Source organism: Acomys russatus, chromosome 1, assembly GCF_903995435.1.
Source record: "Acomys russatus chromosome 1, mAcoRus1.1, whole genome shotgun sequence".
NCBI lineage: Eukaryota > Metazoa > Chordata > Mammalia > Rodentia > Muridae > Acomys > Acomys russatus.
The window spans coordinates 93581330-93596315 of record NC_067137.1 but is presented as its reverse complement, the minus strand read 5'-3'; the positions used below and the strand labels follow the sequence as shown (position 1 = coordinate 93596315).

Genomic DNA, 14986 nt, shown 5'->3' with positions numbered 1-14986 from the left:
GGCACTGAACAAGCAGTCAGGGACAAAGGGATACCACTCTCCCTGCCCCATCCTCACCCTGAGGAAGATGACAGGGCTGTCTGTTGCAGGGTTCCACCTCAGCTGGCTTGGATGACTGCAGGTCCACACAGTGACCAGGTGGCCCAATGGTACAGATGACCTGTCGCCTCCGAGTACCTGAACCACAGCTTTTAGAGCACTGAGGACCCAGAGTGGGAGTGGAGAGAGAGAGAGAGAGAGAGAGAGAGAGAGAGAGAGAGAGAGAGAGAGAGAGAGAGAAAGAGAGAGAGAGACCCTGAGGCCAGGAACATCCATGAAGAATGGGGGGCAGTGCTCTTCTCAGCATCTCTCCAGGACCCAAGGAACCAGGGCTGGACAGCAGGCATTGGGAAGGGGACACTCACTAGACTCCACGGGCTGACATGCCAGGCCTGGCCACGGAACATGGGACAGGCCTCTTGTACACAGGGCTCTGTGAGGGTTGGCTTGTCCTTCAAGGAGCATGCTGTGGCATGGACCAGAGACTCCCCATCCCCCCGACAGGCCACACTTCTCTTCCTGATGCCAGCTCCGCAGGTCACCGAACACTGTAAAGACAGGCTTTTAGGGAGCTGAAGAGATGGCTCAGTGGTTGAGAGCACTGACTGCTCTTCCAAGGGACCCAGGTTCAATTCCCAGCACCCACATGGCAGCTCACAATTGTCTGTAACTCCAAGATCTGATACCCTCACACAGACATACATGCAGGCAAAACACCAATGCACATACAATAAAAGTAAATAATTTTTTTTTTTAAAAGACAAGCTTTTAGCGGGGACATCCTCCAGCCCTGGGGAGCCAGGTCAGCTAGCACAGCCAGAGGCCTACCAGCCTGGCGTACAGGGCAGAGAGCATTGTACTGCCCTGATCCCACTCCCAAGCCCAGAGTCACTGTTCTGAGGCTACATAGGCTCCAAAGTACTTGTCACCCGCCTGTGTTTTTATGTATGTGCATACGCATGTCTCTCTATGGCGATGCTACTTGTGTGTGGGTGTCTGTGAGACCAGAAGAGAGTGTCAGATCCCCTGGAGCTGGAGTTACAGGCAGTTGTAGAAAAACCTGACATGGGTGCCAGGGATCAAACTCAGGTGCTTCTGGAAGAGCAAGCAGCAAGCGTTCTTAACCTCTGAGCTGTCCCTCCAGCCTCCGTGCCCTGTATTTGCAACTTGAATACATGTGGGTGCAGGAGGCAATGCTTCCTTCACCCACAAACACATCTAGCTCTGTCTTGTGGTCCAGGCAAACCCTTTCCCATCCAGTCCTGGGGAGAAGCCTGGACCAGAGTCTAGAAGCTGCGTCTCATCCCAGCTTTGGCCACATCTTCCAAGATGGCCAGCTAAGTCCCTTATCCTCTGAGGGCCTCAGCTTCCTTCTGCAGCAGAAGACAAGCCTTCCAAGCCCAGGCCCATTGCTACCCAGGGCTAGGTAGAGCCTAACCTCTCCCCAGGGCTCCACGCGCCAGACTGCACAGCGCTGCAGGTTGCAAGCCTGTGTGGAAGGGGGCTTCCCCGGGAGACCAGCGCACTGGATCTCCTCAGCAGCTTCCTGGCCACCAGCCCCATCTGAGGACACGCAGTAGACAGGGCGAGACTGGAATCCACCCCCACAGGAGACCGAGCAGGACGTCCACGGTCCTACCTTCCAGCTGACAAAACAAAAGGGGAGCAGTTAAGACAGTCCCAGGAGGCTGCAGCTCCCCAGCGCAGAGTGCATTGAGGGCCCATCCCAACCCTCCCCAAGAACTCTCTATAGAGAGGCCACCAGCCAGGCCTCCTGAGCATCCCCTACTGGCCCCTGAAGGGGTCTTCCCCACTGCCCCTCAGCCTTCCTATCTGTGCCCCAACTCTCCTTTTCTTCTTACTGGGTCCTGGCATCGCTGCCAGACTCCATCCATTGCTATCCTGTGTGGGGGTGGGGGTGGGGTGAGGTGGGGTGGGGTGGGGTCGGGAGAAGCTCCAGAAAGGCTGGGCTCCCTGTGTGTGGAGAAGCCCTGCCTAGCTGGGGGATGGGGTGGGGGGGAGGAAAGGACCAAAGGAAAGGAAAGCTCCACACAGGCCATGCAAAGCCAAGCCCGCCACCATCTCACAGGCCAGGAGGGTGAGGGGACCAACACCAGCCCTTGCAGGAACCCCCCTGGCCCACAGATTACCTGTTCCCACACACATGCTGGCCTCCAGCATGGCGCCACGCTCCAGGCCGGTGCAGGAAAGAGATCCTTTGTGTGCGAACAACGGCATTTGCCAAAGTCTACTGGCCCTTTGGCCAAATTCCTGCCCCACCCCTAGGCATCTGCTTGAGCCCCTGTTGCCTCAGACAGAGACCTCTGGCACTGCCCCCAAATCCTCCTGCTCCGAGCCTGGCCATTCTGAGTACTGTGAGGAAACCGATGACTGGAGAAAACTGTCCTGGGTCTCACTACCCAGGCCCATTCACTACCTCCCTCAGTGGCAGCCGCCACTGTCACATGAAGAGCCCTGCCCCCCCCCCCCCAATCTCTTCAGCCTATGCCTGAAACAGTTTAGGGACTTCCCTTCTCTTCCCACCCAAGTTCTTGGCTCCACCCTAGGTGGAAGGGGCTGGCCAGGCCTCACCGCTTAGTCTGTGGACAAGGGTGCAGGTTGCAGGAGCGCCGGTGGGCCGGCCGAGGCAGATGTTGGCACATGTGGTCCGGGTAGGCCTCATTGTCAATGGTGCAGAATACCAGGCGAGACTGGTGACCTGTCAGAAGCAGGGCCACGCAGAGTTGCCAATAGGCCAGTGCTCTCCAGATAAACTCACTAGCAAGGTACCCTTCCAGACTGGACCAAAGCTTATGTCCCATGCATCCCTCTCTCTTAACAGCTACTACCATCACCCCCCAACTTACAGAGGAGGAAGCCGAGGCTCAAAGAGTCTTAGGTATGACAGGCCTTTGTCCTGAGCTCCGGGCCTGACCTCTAACCACAGTGGGCCACTTCCTCTAGATTGCCCTCATCCTAGTGTGGGTGGCAGCTCTTCATGGGGACCTCTGACTTCTTCCATACATGCAATTGTCCCTCCCCAGCAGTGCTGCCTTGAGGACAGGGCTGTGACTTGTCAGCCTGTGTCATCTGTCTGTCCTCCTCCTGTCCCTAGTGTTCACCTCCGCCACACTCGGCGCTGCAGTCACTCCAGGAGCCGTGGCTCCAGCTGAAGGCTCGGTCGAGGTCATCCACTGGCCGGTAGTACTCACAGTATACACCGGGGTTGGGCCCCTGGCTGATGAGCTGCCGAGAAGAGGACTGTCGCTGTAGTCCCCCCTGCCCGGCCCACGGGAGCCCTGGCAGGCCACCCGTCCAGGGTACCTCCCTCTCTGGGTCCGCTCACCTCGATGACCAGGGGCTCCGAGGTTGGACCCCGTGCCCAGAGCCGCTCAGGGGCTAGATCCCCCTCCATGCCCCGTTCGTAATGTAGGACTGTGTTGGCCACCGGCAGGGCCTGGGCTGACTCAATGGTCCAGTGCCCATTGAGGTAGTACTCTCCGTGGACGCTCTTGACGGCTGTGGAGACCCAGCCTGTCAGGGGTTGTGGGACAGCGAGCTGGGCTCTCTGAGCCCCAGGCTGCCCAGCTCCAAACCATCTCTCACCCAGGAAGTTCCTGCTGGCAGCAGCTTCCTCAACGTGAATGCTGGTTGCCCCGGCAGGGATGATGAAGATTTGGTTGTAGCCTGTGTGGGACAAGATTCAGGAGAGGGGTGCTGGTTTGCTCCTGGTGGGACTCCTTGGGGAGAGTGCTTTTGGCAGAGCAACTAGCTTTACCACAGCCAGGGGTCGGGGGTGGGCACCAGGACAGCTTGGGAGGGAAAAAGAAACACATGGGGGCAAGGACAGGGGAGGGAGGGAGGACAGCAGGCACCCAGGTGTCAGCAGTGTGAGGTTAGACTGTACAAGTGGGTGACGGTCCCAATCAAGGTGGGTACAGGCGAAGAAGGTTCCTATGAAGGGTACAGGCTCTACCCCACAGCCACATGACCTGAGACGGGCCAACTGAGTGCCATGAGGATCGCTTGGCCTCAAGCCTTGGTCAGAGAAGGTGACAGACAAGCCAAGGCAGGCAGGCAACAGACCCCTCAGAGGCCCCTGTACGACCCCACCTCTGCTGAGATCATTGGCATCAAAGGTTCCTGTGACAGGGTAGCAGGTTGAGCCATCACCCCCACACTGCAGACACTTGTCCTCCTGCTTGATTGAGTCTAGCTTGTGATCACACCCAACAACCTGCGGGGAGGGAGACGGAAGTGAGGACATGATGACACCGGTCCAAATGCCCCAGGCAGGGCAGCAGGGGACAAGAGTGGCTGACGGCTCCTCAGACCCATCCCGGCTCCCGCTAACCACTCCCTGCCTCCCTGTGGAGCTCATGTGTCTCCCAGTTTGGATGGAATTCCATAAATGTGGGTTTGGGCGGAACTCCATAAATGTGGGCTTGGGCAGAACTCCATAAATGTGGGCTTGGGCATGCCAGAGGGCTGCTCCCCTCTGTTCAGGTGAGCCCAGGCTGAGAGGTCAGAGAGCAGGCTCAGGCTGCTGGGGACTCCCAGGAGCTGTCAGGCTGGTGTGGTAGTGGCCTGGAGCTGCCATCTTCTCACAGGCTCTGTGAGAAGAGCCTGCATGAGCCTGAAGCTGACTCGGAAGGAAAAGAAAACAGACAGAGAGAGAAATTGCTAGCACCTTTCCATCACCTACAGCCATTGCTTCACATTTGAGGCCAGCTTTAGCCATCCAGAGCATTGTTGGTTTTTTTTTTTTTTTTAAATGAGGTTAGTGCTCTCTAGGGCAAAGTTGAGGTGGTCAGAGAACACCTGTGATGACCGCACTGCATTCTGGGAGCTGGTGACTGAAGGTACCCAGCTCCTGAAAGCCAGTTAGCCCTGCTGGTGCTGGAAGCTCACAGGCAGGGCTGGGGCATAACTCACTCGGCAGATGCCATCCACACAGATGTCCCGCTTGCCAGGCTCACAGGGTGTCCCGTCCACCACGGCCTCCCTGTGTTTGTAGTAGAAATTCTCCCCCTTGGGAATGCAGCTCAGCTCACACTTGTTCGGGGCTGTGTAGGCAAGAGGAGAAAGCTGACGTCCTGACACAAAACTGAGATGGTTTGAATGAAAAATGTTGTGCCCTCCCACCATAGGCTCATGTGTAGAAACACTTGGTTCCTAGTTAGTGGTGCTCTTTGGGGAGGCTGTGGTCCCTTGAGGAAGTATATCATTAGGGGTGGGCTTTGAAAGCTTAGGGCCTCGCCCTACTTCCAGCTTGAGTTTCTCTTACTGTGTGCGATTGAAAAATGATCAACCAGATTCCCTCTCCAGCCATCTGCCATTATGGATTCTCCCTCTGGAATTGCCCAAATAAATTCCTTCTACAAGCTACCTTTCATGGCGGGGTTCTGTTTGTTTTTTAAGATTTTTTATTATGTATACAGTCTTGTGCCTGCATGTGCACCTGCAGTCAGAAAAGGGCGCCAGATCTCAGTATAGATGGTTGTAAGCCACCATGTGGTTGCTGGGAATTGAACTCAGGACCTTTGGAAGAATAGGCAGCGTTCTTAACCTCTGAGCCATCTCTCCAGCCACCTTTCATGGTGTTTTACTACAGCAACAAAAAGTAACTAGTGCTTGAATATCTGTTGGAGGCTGTGGGGCAAGAGGGGGAAGCTGAGATGCCAGCATAAGGCCTTGTAAGAACTCCCAAGGGCGGCATGGGCAGCAGCCAGAAGTACACTCTTTCAAGGAAAGGCTCCCCTACCCCCCAAAAAAGCACAGACTTCTACCCCCTCTCCCAGAGAGAAGGAGTATTCTCTGTGAATGTATGTGCCTCTTAGGGGAATCAAATCAAACTGCAACCTCCACAAAGAGTAAAACTCCACTCCTAATCTTGTTGTTTTATTTTAAGGCAAGGCCCCTACCCAAGGCCAGCCTTAAGGGCTGGACATGGTGATGCATACTTTTAATCCCAGCATCAACAGGAAGAGGCAGGTGGATGAGAGTTGGAAGCCGTCCTGGCCTATATAGTGAGTTCCAGGACAACCCCAGCTACATAGTAAGACCCTGTCCCTTCCCACCTCCTGAAATAAATCACAAACCAGGCTGGCCTTAAATTCCCTTTATGGATAAGGATGGCCTTAAATAGCCCCAAAGTGCTAGCAAGGTCATAATTGTGTCCACAAGGCAGCCGACCCTTATAATCTTTTAAGATTAAGAAATAAAGGTTAAGTCAGGGGTGGTGGCACATGGCTTTAATCCCAGCACTTGGGAGTCAAAAACAGGTGGATCTCTGTGACTTCGAGGCCAGCCTGGTCTACAAGTGAGTCCAAGACAGCCAAGCTACACAGAGACCCTTTCTTGAAAAAAACACCAAACAAACAAAAAAAGGTTAACTATTTATGTGTGTGCACAAGTGTACATATGAATGTATGCATCATGGAGGCCAGAAAAGAGGCATAGGATCCCCTGAAGTTGCAGTTACGGGTGGTTGTGAGATGCCCAACATTGGTGCTGGGAACCAAACTCAAGTCCTCTGTAAGCAAGCGCTCTTAACTACCCATCTTTCCAGCCCTCTCCCCATACCATCATCATCATCGTCGTCACATCATCATCACCATCAGTGTACCCATTTGTGTGTGCACATGCACATTTGTGTGTGTGGTGGTCAGAGGACAATTTTTGGGAGACAGTTCCCTCCTTCCACTATGAATTCTTAGATCCCAAGTCAAGTCACCTGACTCGTGTTCCTCTTGCACCTGAGGGGCCAGTGAGCTGGCACAGCTCGCCTCACTATCCTTTTTAGTCTTTACTTTATATCCCGAGTTTTCTATTGTATGAAAGTTTTTTTTTTTTTTAAGATGTGTGTGTGAGGGGGAGGGAGGAAGGGAGAAAGAGAGAGAGAGAGAGACAGAGACAGAGAGAGAGAGAGAGAGAGAGAGAGAGAGAGAGAGAGAGAGAGAGAGAGAGAATATGAATATTCCACATAAAAGTAGAAGGCCAGAAGAGGGCATCAGATTTCTTGGACCTGGAATTGTAGATGGTTTTATCTGCCTAGCATGGGTGTCCTCTGGGAGAGTGGCTAGTGCTCTTAACTGCTGAGCCATCTCTCCAGCCCCATGTGAAAGCTATTTTTTTGTTTTTTGTTTTTGGTTTTTCAAGACAGAATTTCTCTGTGTAACAGTCCTGGGTGTCCTAGACTCACTTTGTAGACCAGGCTGGCCTCAAACTCACAGTGATCCACCTGCTTCTGCCTCCTGAGTGCTGGGATTAAAGGCGTGCGCCACCATGTCCGGCTGTGAAAGTTATTTTTAACATACATTTCAGGAGTTCTCCATGCCAAAGGACCCCAGGAGGCCACTTCTCTGGCCTTGGTGACACCAGGACCACAGAGGGAACAATGTTAAGTGCTGGAAACCAGAGTGTGCAGTCTCTAGGGACCATTTGCAGAGAAAAGCCCATGCAGGCTGGCCTTGAACTCATAGCAATCTGCCTGCCTCTGCCTTCTGAGTGCTGGGATTAAAGACCACAGCCGGCCCAAAGCATTATTTTTAAGAAGGCTATCACCAAACAGTTTAGGCTGACTTGAGGTTCTTGGAACCCATCACATGTTCCCAGGCTAGCCTTAAAAGCCTGACACAAGCGCAGGTATTTTGTAGGTATGCACCACCAGTACTGTTTTTTGTTTTGTTTTGTTTTGTTTTGTTTTTGTTTTTTAAGTATTGGTTCTGCTAGGGCCTTGCACACACCTAGGCACACACTGTACCATGATGTTACACTCTAGCTTCTAACCAGTTTTCTAGCGATTCCAAAATAATTCGGCTGTATACACAGTGGTGCTCTTTTCCTGAACTCTGCCTGGTGTCCCTCAGTCCACATGCCAGTCTGGGTAGGTGGGTTACAGCTGGATCAAACTCTTTCTAGCCTTTGGCACTATTAGCCCACACAGCACCACCCCTCCATGTGGCCCCTCACCTCACACCTCTGTGGCGCAGGGATAAGGCTTCAGAACTGGAGGACGCTGCACTGGAGACAGGCACATCAGAGCTTTGCTTCTGAAAGCGCGTACTCGAGGGGAAAGGGCTGGAAAGCCCTTGCAACACCGGTTTCTGGCTTGCAGTGGGCAGTGCTAAGGACCAGGCCACTGTCTAAGTGGCAACGCATCTCTGAGGGGCTTCGAGAGCTGAGAGCGTGCTGTGAGAACGGGGCTGCAGAGCAGAGTGGAGCGTTTTACCTGCGTAGTAGGGCAGCCACCGGTAGCGCCGGCCCTGGAAGTCGGTGCCATCAAACTCTGAGCACTGCTCGGCCCGGAAATCCCGTGCGCCTTCTGGGCAGCTCTGCATGAGAGAGCACAGATGCCAGAGAATGTGGGTGCCAGCGTGGGCACTGGGGGAGGTTGCGATACTGCCCTACCCACCCCACCCTCTGTATAGATCCTGGGGTCCTGCGCCTCTGTCCTACCCACCTACCCAACCCCCGCCCCAGGAGGGGGCCTCTCATTCTTTCTATGTGTCCTGGAGCAGGCAGAGGATTCAGCTTGAAGGAGAAGTGGGGAGGGGAGGGATGGGTCGGTACGGGGGGGGGGGTGGGCGGGGGAGAGGCAGGCTTTACCTCGGTGTGGCAGGTGCGGTGGCTGCGCGTGGGACCCACACAGCTGGTCCCTCCGTCTCTCCTGCGGGGTGAGAGCATGGTAAGACCCCGATGTCCCCACCCATTCCTGGGCTTTCCTGGCCTCTCCGCGGGGCACCCTGGTGAGCAAGACTGGACCAGACTCCGAGGCAAATTGAGAGGGTGCACCGAGACCGAGTCCCTCGGGTGGGTGTAAGCAGACTATGTTTGCCGTTCTTAGGCTGTCTGTACCTACCCTTAACCTGACTCCTGGCCAACAAGGCACTTGAACTTCCTACTCTATACCCTCACCTATGGGTTCAGTCTACAACTTAGTAATAAATATCCCAGGATGTTAGAATTTTGAGGGTTTTCGGGGGTTTTGTTTGCGGAGGCAGTTGGGTTTTGTTTCATTTTTCAAGACATGGTTTCTCTGCATAGCTCTGACTGTCCTGAAACTCAGTAAACCAAGCTGGCCTCAGACTCAGAGATCCGCATGTCTCTGCCTCCCAAGTGCTGGGGTTAAAGGCAAGTGCCACCAACTCCTGGCTTTTTTTTTTTTTTTTTTTTAAAGAGTTATTTATTATTATGTATACAGTGCTCTGCCTGCATGTACACCTGCAGGCCAGAAGAGGGCACCAGATCACATTGTAGATGGTTGTGAGCCACCATGTGGTTGCTGGGAATTGAACTCAGGACCTCTGGAAGAGCAGTCAGTGCTCTTAACCTCTGAGCCATCTCTCCAGCCCTAGGCTTTTTTTTTTTTTAAGCTTTATTTATTTATTAATCTATTTATTTATGTTTTGTGAGACAAAGTCCCAGGTTGACTCTGCCCCAGAGGATGACCTTGAACTTCTGATTATCCTGCCTCCACTTTCCTAGTGCTAAGATGACCAGCCTGTGTCCCATGCCATACTCCCACAGGTTCTCAGGAATAAGTTCGCAAACCCACCAGTAGGAAGCACCTCATTCCCTTTCCTTCGTACCAGACCCCCTCCCTGCAGAGCCCATTGGAGTGAACTGTGCACACAGTAAATTCTTTGTAAGTCTCTTGTCAGGGGACAGTGCTCTGCATTTGACAAAGAGCTGACCACAGTGAAACCACAGCAACTAGCAACTGTGGGCTGACATTGTTCATTAACCCTAAAAATGAAGCTCATCACCAGCAGCACCAGCACCAGCACCAGCAGCACCAGCACCACCAGCACCACCAGCACCACCACCAGCACCACCACCAGCACCACGGTGGCACCACAGGCTTAGAGCAGAGGAAGCAGACCTGGCTTAGCTCCTCTCAGTGTTGAAATCCAAGATGAGTACATGGGAAATATTTGTTTTCCTATACGCACCATCACTCTCCCACAATGAACCTGTCACAAACCGGCCCTGACGTCAGGCTCCCACCCAGCAGCCAGCCTTTCCTAACTTGCCTTCTTTTAAGCTGCTGGCAGGTTCTAGACCTCCCCTCCCTACCTCTGGGAGTAGCAGGGGCGCTCCCGGGAGCTGACGCCTCCTCCGCAGGTCCGGCTGCAGGGGCTCCATTCGCCCCAGGCACCCCAGGTATCACTCTGGCGCCTCACATTTCGAGCCTGTGAAAGACATGCTCCGGTTGTGTGACTCACCACCTCACCTCCCTCTCCCCCTTGGGACTTGAGCCTCTGCTGAAGATGCTCCCCCACCTGTTCAGAGAGGCCCAGAGGCGGCTTCCAGTACACAGCAGCACCACCGGGTGCTCCAAAATGGTCATTGCAAACTTACCTGCTGTTTTAAGTAGTGGGGACAGGGAGCCAGCCTGTGTGTGACTGGGCTCAGTCAGCTGAGAAGAGCCTGCAGTTCCAGGAGGCCTGGGGGAGGGGCCCCGCACCCAGGGCAGGTAATTTGAGGGTCTGCTTTAATGTGGAAGAAGGAATCCTTAAAGTGGGGGGAGGGGAGGAAGCCGATACTTTATCTAGCATGGTAGCCACATGTTCTGAGGGTGTACCATTTGCCGCATGGTGGGGAAGGGGCTTTCTTTCCTACTATGATAGGCTGTGGCAAGTTCAGAGCCTGGCTTGAATAGAGCCTGTGGATGAGCAGACCACCACCACCCTTCCACACCACACCACACCCCTGCCCAGAGACAGGGTTTCTATGTGTAGCCTTGGCTGTCTTGGACTCGCTTTGTAAACCAGGCTGGCCTCAAACTCACAGCGATCCGCCTGTCTCTGCCTCCCTAATGCTGGGATTAAAGGGGTGAGCCACTATACCAGGCTAGACCACTCTTCTTTCTTTCTTTTTCTTTCTTTCTTTTTCTTTCTTTCTTTCAAGGCAGGGTTTCTCTGTGTAGCCCTGACTGTCCTGGACTCACTTTGTAGACCAGGCTGGCCTCGAACTCACAGTGATCCACCTGCCTCTGCCTTCCAAGTTCTGGGATTAAAGGCGTGCACCACCACACCCGGCATGACCACCCCTTTCAAGAGAGACCTTTAAGGGATGGGACAGGTCACAGCAGGTCCTCAGGTGGGGGGTGGGGGTGGGGGGCCTCTGTCTGTTCAGAGAGTGTACCCCAAGACAGGACATAATTCAGCAGGAGGCTCTGGAGAAAGCCCCCCAAGCCTCGCTGTACCTCTTCTGCTCTGTATGTGAGTGAGCTTACTTCCAGAAACTTCTAGAGTTTGTGCTATTAAACTAGGAACTTAATTTTGTCTGGGGTGTGTGTGTGTGTGTGTGTGTGTGTATGTGTGTGTTGGGGAGGACTACAGAATTTCTGTTAATCTGTGGCAGAGACTCCCAGAAGAACCCCAGTACTCATTTCCTCTGCCTCTTACAAGAGACTCTGAAAACTTGCTTGTTCAGTACTCAATTTTCCTGTAGCCTTTGGGCCCCATCCCCAAGATTTTGTCAATAGCACATGAATACAAGTGTCCCCTAGTTCTCTGAAAAAAGAGCGTGAATGGGCATTTTTTTCCATCCTCTTCCTCCCACACTCTTTTCTGCTGGAAACCCGATGGAATGGCTAGAGTAGGGACAACTCTTTAGACTGGGAATAAAGGCCACAAGCTGTGAGGACTTTGTGAAATGAAAAGAGCCCTGAACTTCCGACCTACCGGTGTTTATATGAGAGGTAGATTTAATCTGCCTTCTCGAAATTACACCATGGAAAAGCCATGACGGGCATGACACCTCGCAGCCAGCATCACATGGCCACATGGGTACACACAACCTCTCATCGAATCCTCAGAGTCTAATGGCACCCAAGGGAAGTGACGCAGAGGCACAAGCCGAAAGGTGCCACACCCTACATCCTAGGGCTGTGTCCCCACCTGCCTGGGGGAGCAGGCAGACAAATGAGACCCTGGATCCAAAGGCATTAGACAAGGATACAGAGAGGCAGAGGGCACAGCGCAAACATGTCCTCTGTGCTGAAAGGGGGGCTTAAGTTGGAGGTGTCACCACACGAACCTTTAGGAAATATAACTCCCATTATTTAGAGGGAGGCCAAGTGTGAACAGTGAAAAACAAGCCCCTCCCAACTTGGAGCCTCACGGTCAGTCAGCCTGAGGTGAGCTAGGAAGTCCAGCACCAAATATTTGCTACTCTTGTTTTATAGACTGCAATTCGGAAGCAGAGCAAACCACATTAGACTTGCTAACCTCACAAAGCCAAGCGCAGACCAGCCAGACCAAAGGTCTCGCCTCCCATTGTAAATCACCCGCTCCTTCGGGTCCAGCTTTCCAGACCAGTGAACCAGGTATTTTGACAATGAAATGTAAACTGGTCTCAATTCGGCTTGAGCTTCTATTTTGAAGCAAGGAGCTACTTAAATGTGTGGCAGAGGTGGGGGTAACTTTCCAGGTTGAGACTCTAGCTCACGTGAGCCTCAAGCCTTGCTGCCACATGGTACTGGGATGTGGCCCTTACGTGGCTGGCTATGGCTGGCTCTGCCCGGGGTCTGTTTGGATGCTTGTCTGAGATCTAGTGCAACAGCCCCCAGAAAGCCAACCCCTCTGGAAGGAAGCTACGGCCAACGTTCTAGGATGGCTGACAGGTGGGAGAGTGGTCTGAACTTAGGGCTCTCTAGAGGCCACCACACTGCTGCCAGGTGCCCTTTAACGACATCCTCTGCTTCCTGGGACCAGCACCTGTAAGGTAGAGGCCTCCACTTGTGTGAGCCCTGGTCTGTATGATCTGAACCGTGCACCCTGCACCTTTCCACACACGGCGGGCCATGAGCAACAAGAGCACATTTTGTTCTCCGTAATTATCTAAACCCCAAGCTGTGCGGTGGTATGAAGCCAGGAGCTGCTGTGGCCCAACTCTGCTCTGGGCCTGTCCCCACCTGTCTCCTGCTGCCTTCAGCACCCCACCCTTCCTCCAGCTCTGGCTCCAGCTCCTGGCTCAGGAGCCCCCTTTCCTGCCTGCTTCCACAAAACTCGGCTTCTGCCAGGCACCAGGATGCGTGGGAAGGAGACAGAGACCATAGAGCAGGTGAAGGGACTCGCGGCCACGCCTTTGATCATCCATCCAGTCTTTCTGTTAAGCCAACTAGTCAACCCAGGCAGCGACCGTGGGTCATCAGGACCCCATGGTGGATCCTGTTACCAGTAGAGGCAGCTGAGCAGTGAACCTGGACCATACCTCTCCACCAGATGGAGGATAGGGAAAGAACCCAAGCCCATCTGGGCCTTTCTGTGCTGGGGAGAAGGGGGGAGAAGATGAGGTAGCAGGCTACTTGGGGTGTTCCCTATGTGGGAGAAGGGACCTCATAGGATCCAGTGTGCTTTGTAATCATTGGTTCATCCATGTGACAACCTGTGGTATGAACATCAGACCTGCCAAATCCCAGCAATCTATGGCTTGGAGACCAGGCTAGAGTCGAGCTGCTCTTACGGGAGTGGCTCTGGGATTTTATCCTGGGGACTCGATGCTGGCATGGAGACCCCTCCACTCGGACTCCACTCACTGCATGCAGCTGAGTCACCAGCATGCGCTGCAGAACCTAGGGAGCAAGGGCTATAGGCTGGCACAGGTAGCATAAGAGAGGAAATGAGGAAAGGGGCGGGGCTGCAGCCCATCAACCGCCTCACGTGCCCATGTGGCGGGGGGGGGGGGGGGGGAGCTTCCCACTGCCTACCACTGGTACCCATCACCCACCCCACAGAGAAAGCACTACACCCTTTCCTCCTCAGGGCAGCACTCCTAGTCCTTTGAGTCTTTCCTCTCATTTTTTGGCCCTTCCTTGGGGATGGGCAGGAAAACTGTGGTCTCCCTTATGGGAAGATTTTCAGGGTAGAACGGGACCTCCGCAGCCCCTGTGAACTCAGATCTGCTCATCACTCAGCTCTGCAGACCCCTCTGTCCTCCATAGGGTCTCTGCCTATCCTGACGACTCCAAGGAGCCCTGTCCCTCAGGCTACCTGGATCAGTAGCTCCCAGAATCCACCCTCTAAGATTTGCACTAACCTGACAGCCACCCATATGTAGTTCAAGTTAAGCTCAAATCAACATCAAAAGCTGTTCTAGCCACATTTCAAGTGTCCAATAAACACACGGACCTAGTGGCTGCCCACTGAACCTCAGGTCCCTTGGACAGTACCTCCTCTTTAAAGAGGAGGAGTCATAGTAAGCCTTCAGTGGCATTAGCCAGGGCCCTGTGGACTGTACCTGTCACCTTCAGGTAGGAGAGGTAAATGGGACGTTGCCATTCCTGCAAACTCCCGTACATCCAGGTAGGAAGCTAAATTGACGAGTCTCGGCATGGTCCTCTCTATGGTGCCCCCTAGTTTGTGAAGGAACTGGGCTCAACTCTTCTCAGCTAGTCTTGCCACACTGCTGCTCTCCTGCCCCTCCCCCCACCTCTCCGGAAGGAACCTCCCAGGCCCCCACGGGGGGGTGGGGGGGCTGTACTCACCCAAGACCCTGGTGTGGAGGCCAGCAGCAGCAGCAACAGCAGCAGAAGGAACGACGGCATCTCTGTCTGCAGGAGAAGCCACTGGTTAGAGGCAGAGGGAACACCGCAGCTACCCACAGTGGAGGTCCCCGCTATGTGGATGGGCTATCCCTCCCACAGAGACTGATGGGGGCTGCTGAGAGCACCACAGTGGCTGCTAAACAACAGGCCATGCATCGCACACAGTAAGGAGAGCAGGCCTGGTCCATAGCAGGCAGAAGCCTGGAACAACCTGTTTTGGGATTCCAGCAGGGAGAAGAGTGACTAAAAATAACCGCTATGTTGTTTAACTGAGTTTGGAGTCAAAGTAACCAGACTGCTAAACACAGTGAGAATTTAAAAGCCCGTTTCATCCCATTTAAAGACAACTAATAAAAATAGATTTGCAGCCAGTTTCATTACCCCAAATAA

The 14986-nt window shown here is 53.7% G+C and overlaps 1 protein-coding gene across 1 annotated transcript in view; it reads right to left on the bottom strand.

Annotated features, from left to right (window-relative positions):
• Positions 1-14596, bottom strand: part of Papln (papilin, proteoglycan like sulfated glycoprotein) — a 31480-nt gene extending 16884 nt beyond the window's left edge. The window contains exons 1-14 of the mRNA XM_051148241.1: positions 14537-14596; positions 10120-10325; positions 8650-8710; positions 8273-8375; positions 4975-5105; positions 4153-4276; positions 3646-3726; positions 3386-3558; positions 3162-3285; positions 2632-2758; positions 2190-2255; positions 1478-1685; positions 405-587; positions 58-199 (exon numbers count right to left, since the gene is read on the bottom strand). Coding sequence (XP_051004198.1) covers positions 58-199; positions 405-587; positions 1478-1685; positions 2190-2255; positions 2632-2758; positions 3162-3285; positions 3386-3558; positions 3646-3726; positions 4153-4276; positions 4975-5105; positions 8273-8375; positions 8650-8710; positions 10120-10325; positions 14537-14596 — 1789 coding nt within the window. The remainder of the gene's footprint in view (positions 1-57; positions 200-404; positions 588-1477; positions 1686-2189; positions 2256-2631; positions 2759-3161; positions 3286-3385; positions 3559-3645; positions 3727-4152; positions 4277-4974; positions 5106-8272; positions 8376-8649; positions 8711-10119; positions 10326-14536) is intronic.
• Positions 14597-14986: the final 390 nt, after the last annotated feature.